The sequence below is a fragment of the Aegilops tauschii genome, chromosome 6, assembly GCF_002575655.3.
Source record: "Aegilops tauschii subsp. strangulata cultivar AL8/78 chromosome 6, Aet v6.0, whole genome shotgun sequence".
In the NCBI taxonomy this organism is placed as follows: Eukaryota; Viridiplantae; Streptophyta; class Magnoliopsida; order Poales; family Poaceae; genus Aegilops; species Aegilops tauschii.
Window position 1 is genome coordinate 408,522,970 of NC_053040.3, and position 6,528 is coordinate 408,529,497.

General features: G+C 56.1%; 1 protein-coding gene across 1 annotated transcript; it reads right to left on the bottom strand.

Moving 5' to 3' along the window:
* Positions 1-3,158: 3,158 nt before the first annotated feature.
* Positions 3,159-5,681, bottom strand: LOC109760348 (uncharacterized). Its single transcript, XM_020319177.4, has 2 exons — positions 4,635-5,681; positions 3,159-3,660 (listed from the first exon to the last, which is right to left on the bottom strand). The coding sequence occupies exons 1-2, from the start codon at positions 5,346-5,348 to the stop codon at positions 3,616-3,618; spliced, it is 759 nt and encodes a 252-aa protein (XP_020174766.1). The 5' UTR covers positions 5,349-5,681; the 3' UTR covers positions 3,159-3,615.
* Between the last annotated feature and the right edge of the window lie 847 nt (positions 5,682-6,528).

Consider the following 6,528-nt stretch of genomic DNA (forward strand, 5'->3'; position numbering starts at 1 on the left):
ACATTAGAGCATCTACAGCCGAGCGCCTCAAACCCACCTCATACGCCCGGGCGGGCCGTCTGGTCACTGTCCATGTCGGTGTACAAAAATAGGGGCACGCTTTTGTACCCCTTTACATGTGCACGGGCAGTCGGAGCCGCGCCCACGACCACACCAAGCAGAACATGGGAGGTGAGCCAAGGTAAGACCGAAGCCCAAGATAATCAAAGCAACGCCAAGGCCAAGACCACAAAGAGCAGAGGGACGAAGCAGGTTCCCCCGGCAAGACCCTTGCCGGGCGGCCTCAGCGGCCCCGGCAAGACCCTTGCCGGGACAGCTCGCCCCACACCAACAGAGCGAGCCACCCTTGAGCCCACGGCCCCCAGCGCCATCATCAACGTGGGGCCAAGGCTCGGGAAGGCACCTCTGAGGTGGCATGCAGATCTTTGTGAAGACATATTCAAGATCAGACGAGGATTAGAAGACGACGATCCTCGGCAAGATCCTTGCCGAGGAAGGCCACCAGACCCCCGGCAAGATCCTTGCCGGGGACGACAACGTGCCACGGCAAGACCCTTGCCGGGCCACCCGGCAAGGCCCTCGCCGAAGACGCCAGCGGGGCCACCGCCGGGCCCGCGCCAACCAAGCTTCCACCACCGTTCACATGCAGCTGCCAGCCCAACCAGCTGGGCGAGCACCTGCGTGGCAACATGCAGCTCCTAGGCCAACTCATCGAGTGCCTGCGTGGCGGCATGCAGATCTTCGTGAAGGCTCCACCACCGCGCCACCTCAGCTGCCTGGCTGCCTACATGGCACCACGCACCTCACTGGCCGGGGCGCGTGTCAAGGCGAGGAGGAGCGGCGACGGACGGGACGGACCTCGCCCCCGTCCCCAATAAAGCAAGGGGACACCTAAGCTATGCATTAAATGCATCTTGTCCTACGAGCGATAAGCTCAGAGCACTGTACGCCTTTCCACCTCCTGTGTGTCACTGTGGCAGCCCCTTCCAACTATAAAAGGAGGCCCATGGCATACTCGAGAAGGATTCGGCTCTTTCGAACCACGCACTGACCACAGCTAGTTCGAGAGCTCAAGAACTCTCAGAAATACACCCACCAAAGCAGGACTAGGGTTTTACGCATCCTTGCGGCCCGAACCTGGGTAAACGATCCTTGTGCTGTCTACTAGCCCTGCTCTCCTCGCAACCCTGCGCCCCGGCAACCATAGTAGGGATTCTTGTGATCCCATAGGTGTCGTTCCACACCGACAGTCCAGTCGCAAAATTTTGACCCAGATGGGCTCCTCAAATGGCCCTCAAACGCCCGGGCTGACCGGCACCCCTCATATACAGCGAAAATATGGGGCGGATATGGGGGCGCCCGGGCCCGCCCGCCACGTCAGATCCGGCCCACGCTGGCCCGACCCTACATATATTCCTCCCCATCCGCTTGTCGGACCAAACCCTAGCCACTTCACTTCACTCCACTTCCCCTCTGCCACCCAAGCTCGTCTTCGGCGCCTTCCGACTATCTCCGGCATGGTGGGGCGGCGGATTCGAGTCCTTCACCTCTAGATCTGTCGACCCCGAGCTCATCCCACGCGACCCGAAGGAGCAGATGGATGCCCGGCTTGCGCTCTGCCGCGCCCGGGAGGAGGCCTATGCACGACAGCGCTCGGACTCCTTCCGTCGGGAATCCATTGCGTCCGCCCAAATGGCGCATGGATCCGGCGCTAGGGCAGCAGTCGCTGCCTCACCGGAGGCGGTGCGGTCTGTCTGGCGTCCGACGCGGTGGTGGACGCGCAACGCCTCCGTTGGCGCGCCGAGCATCGGGGCGCGCCATGGGCCTCGTCCGATGAGAACATGGCACGGCATGCCCGGCGTGCGAGACAACAGGCTTGGGAGCTGGCGGCAGCCCTCGCAGCGGTGGACGTCGGCGAGGCGGAGTCGCATTCTCTGGCGCCCCGTATGGCGCAACAGTCCGGGCGCCACAACCGCATCGTGGTGGACATCGACGGCTCGTCCCAGGACGGATCCATCGTCGTTCTGACGTCCACCGGCACCCAACGGGTTCCGCGCTCCGATGAGGAAGAGTAGGGCATGGGAGACGGCGGCGCCTTGAGTCCCGTGAGTCGGCTTGTGTCCCATGCCCTACTCTACCTTGCCGGCGACCGGGCCAACACTCTGAGGGGCGAAGCCGGCTGCCGGATATGGCCACGGCGGAGCCGGACGAACGGGGAGCGGATCCGGACGAAGCTCCGCTCAAAGATGGTTGCGTTGCATGTAATAATATGGATTTGATGTTTCTAATTTAAGGTATTCGGATGTGAAATGCATTATTTTAGGCGTGACCGGTCACTGTCCGCGGACGCGTCAGCGCGCGTTCATAGGCGTTTGAGGGGTCAGATTTGCTATGTCCGACTGTAGATGCTCTTATGGGGCATTCAATTGATGAGCAACATTGAAGATGCCCTTACGATAGGGAAGGCAACTCCCATTCTGGACTACGACCACTGGCTCTTCGCATGTATTGCATAAACTTGCAAGTTCTTCAATCAACTCTGGAGAGACCCATGAAATGAGGTTAAGAACATGACGCCCCGGTCCTGCTGGAAGTTGGCCATCTCTACACACTCTCCCGTGGTAACGGACGATGCATCATAGGGGCAGCCAGTAAGGTTCAAGATCAAAGAATATGGAGTTATCTCAGAGTCCACGCGCTGCCAACGATTCACTCAGATTCAGAAAGTATACCTGCATGTTCTTCTGATCTGACTTTCTCACACCATAGATATAAGCGTATAAGACGGTGGTTCAGATCGCGTAACATGTGCAGGTTTCAGATGATTGGATGCAACACCACTATCCAAATCTGGATCAATTAAGAAACCACTAAACAACGCCCGCGACTTGACACGAAGCCGGGCGCTAACTCAGCCTTTCATCGCCATCTGGAAAAACAAGGAAGAAACACTGACGACGCAGCATATGTACTTATGATTTTGTAGATGGCACTTGCATGTGCCGAGGAATGCGGTTGAGCAACAGCTCCCAATAATAATTCTTAGTATAAGCAAATATAATCCACCGGTTCAACGCGACGATCCATTATCACGCGCCACTAACCCGCACAACCCCCTTCCAGAATCATGCAGGGATCGAATGAGTGAATGCGGATAATTCAGAGAAGCTGCCGAGTCCGAAGCAAACTGCAGCAGGTTGGCATCTTCCAAATCAGTCTGAAATCATGCACATAGAGTTGACCGCGACAATTGGCTCGCACAGAGACAGAGCATTCACGACGACATGGCATGGTGGACTAATAATAAAACCACCAGAGAGGAACTAACAAGAAAACACACAAGGAAGAAGAGAGAGTCCAGAAACACGCTATTGAGATGCGAAATCAAGGTGAATTGGAAGCCATTCGGCGGCTTCTCAACCATAGTTTTTTGTTGGCAAGAGAATGATGATCCAAGCATGTATGTATCTCTAACAGCCTTTTTTTTCCGGACCGGTATCTCTAACGGCCTCAAGATAGGTTTATAACTCCCTATCTCCTGGCCTGACAATCAGCAAGCATGGCTGGGACAATGGGATGGATGTGTTAACTCGTCTCCGTCGAGGGAAATATCGGTCATGCTATCAGCTCGTCCGGCAACGCCACGAACCTCGCTCGCTTCTGAAACATGGAAACGGAGACAAGATTAGACTTCATGAAGGGCGGCAATTTTTACACGGATTTTGCATAACAGATGTATGTGTCAACGCTCAAAAGAAAACTTGTGGGTCTGGATTCAACACCACAAGACAATTTTAAAACACAACACAAAAATGATGGCCAGCATATGATTTATTTGCTTTTTTTTCTCTCATTCTACTAACTCTAATTTGTTTTTTTTGTTTTTTCTTATTGTTGTGATGGTTACTAACTCCAGTTGTTAAATACTTACCGGTGTGTGAAAGAGGAAACCCGCACGAAAGTTGTGCGCTGCTTGCTGTGTAGGTTGTTTCCCGCAATGAGCGGAAAAGTGTTTCCCAGGTGTAGTGCGCCACTGAGACAGGGTACATGTTTTCTGCAGACAGCAGTACAAGAATACTCTTCTTGCCGCTGTACTGTACGTGGCATCTGATCTGACATTCGGCAGTTTCGCTAACCTTGCACTAGTGGTTAGTGGCTGCTTTTGTACTAGTACGGTGGTAACCAACCCAATGCACAAACCGAACAAAACCCAAGAATTCTACTACTCTAATGTACTCCCTCCGTCAGGAGAAATGGATGTATTCACATGCATTTTAATTTTAGATACAACCATTTTTCATTTCTCCGACGAGAATTTTCGGATGAAGGGAGTAGTATACTTGGCATTGCTGCCCAAGATTTTTGTTTCTTCTTCTAGAATATCATTGCTGCCATGGGACGAATTCTACAGTACTATGTATATGTGCTTGACTTTTTTGCTGTGCATCTCAACTCAAGTTGGAGGAGTGGTAAAAATGCAGATCTTGCTCAGAGTTGTGTGTCGAACGAATATACTAATTCATGTGGTATCACGCACTGCGCACAAGGGAACACGCAGTAATGCGATGCACGTGGAGAATGGATGGGGCTAATTGATGATTTGAAGAGTAGGAGCAGTAATCAGTAATGGTTACCTCCTCCTTGGTGCCGGGCAGGGTGGGCCACCTCTGCGGCGTCTTGGGTGGCGCGCCGGTCGCCGGCTTGGGTACCATGAAGCCGGAGCCCCACTCGGGCGTGGCCGCGAACCGCGGGCTGCGCAGGATCCCGGGCGGCCGCTCGGGCGTCACCTTGGCGCTGCAGCCGCCGCCGTCGCCCACCGCGGCGCACAGCTCCATGATCTTGGCCGCCGCCTCGGCCGCGTCCCGGCTCTCGCCCATCAGCTTCTCCACCTGCGCCTTGGGGAGCCGCATCCTGAGCCGCACGGGGGTGCCTGCGCCGCCGCCGCCGCCCGCTCCCGCGAAGAGCGGGGAGGCGGGGGCGGACGCGGAGGCGACGCCCTGGAAGGAGGAGAGGTCGGAGGTGGAGCGTCGGGCGAGCATGAGCGACTCGAGCCGCTCGCGCGCGCCGACGCGGAGGTTGCCCGACCAGGCCCGCCTGGGCGGCCCCGCGGCGGGGCGGCGCGGGAGCGCGACGAGGAAGTAGAGCCGGCCCCGGCGCAGCGGCGCGTCGGGCGCGAGGGGGCGCGCCCGCGCGCCCAGCAGCTTGACCTCCTCCGCCTCCAGCAGCTGGAAGCCCGGGTGGTCGCGCAGCACGTCGGCCGCCGCCGCCGGCGGCTTCACCCGGAAGGACGTGCCGTCCAGCTGCATCACCTTGGCCCCCTTGCGCTTCGCCCCAATGCTGTTCCCCATCGCCCCTCCCTCTCCTTGCCGCCGGTGCGCGCGGGCGGACGGCGTCGCTGCCGGCGTGTTTTTGGTCTTGGTTCTTGTCTCTGCTCGGCTCTCTCGGGAGGCGCGGCCTGTGCGTCGTGATCTTTTGTTTTATGAAAGGAAGGAGGAGTGGTGGCGAAAGGTGGAGGGGTCAAAGGTGACGGGGGGCGTATTTTATGGGGATGCCGAGGTGGTGCGCTCGCCTTGTCTCTCTTGCGTTGCGTTTCCCGCTTTCGGATGCAGATTGCCGGGGCGGGGCTACTCCATTGCCGAGGTAGCGTCCGTCTGCGTGTGAATAATTATCAAGCGCAAAGTTTCTGGGCAGCACTCACAGCAGGAGAGCCAACACGGAAACTCCACCATCATGGCATCATGGCAACTAGAAATACAGTTCTCATCAAAGTAAAGCGGTGGAACGAGGTGTGTCTGTCTCTGTGTGTGTGCGCGCATGCATGTGAAAGCGTTGGGATGAACGGAATCTGTGCGGGGGAATATCAGGAATTCAGGACCGGCTTCCATTGTGGTTACTCACGATCGTGGGTTGTCACAAGATCTGCGTGTAGTAACGTGTTGGCTTTAGCTCTTTGCCAACAGAAAATGCCCAACACTGCCCAACCGTGAACTGTAAAGCGAGCGGCGATAAGTAAGGTTCAAGTTAGTCACCCGACTTCCTTTCCATATCCATGATCGCCTTAATGTGAACGATCGATCGGCCACCGATCCGCTCCGGTTCTAGAATTAGAGTTAGAATTAGAATTGGAAATCTGGTTGGGTCGTTGGCTCTCGGAAGAAGCAAGATGCGGTAGTAACTACTCTAGGTGTGTATAGTATAGGTCAAGCCATAGATGGATCTCTTAAAGACACGATAAGAAGATGTCAACTGAATTCTGCGTCGGGGGCTGCATCTCACCGCTTCTCAAGGGACGACTCCTGTGCTGTGCTGTGCTGTGTGTGTCGGTAGGCTGATCAAGACGCGACTTCCACTGTCAAATCGATCCCCCTCTTTTGTCTTTTTCGATCCAGAGTAGTAGTAGTAGTACTAATCTGGATCCTCCCTGCATACGGCGATCGGCCATTGTACGTGCTTCCATTTATGACGGCACTACAGTACGAGATCTGGCTTGCCTGCTCACTTCTCGCGGTGCACGTACAGCTAGCGCCT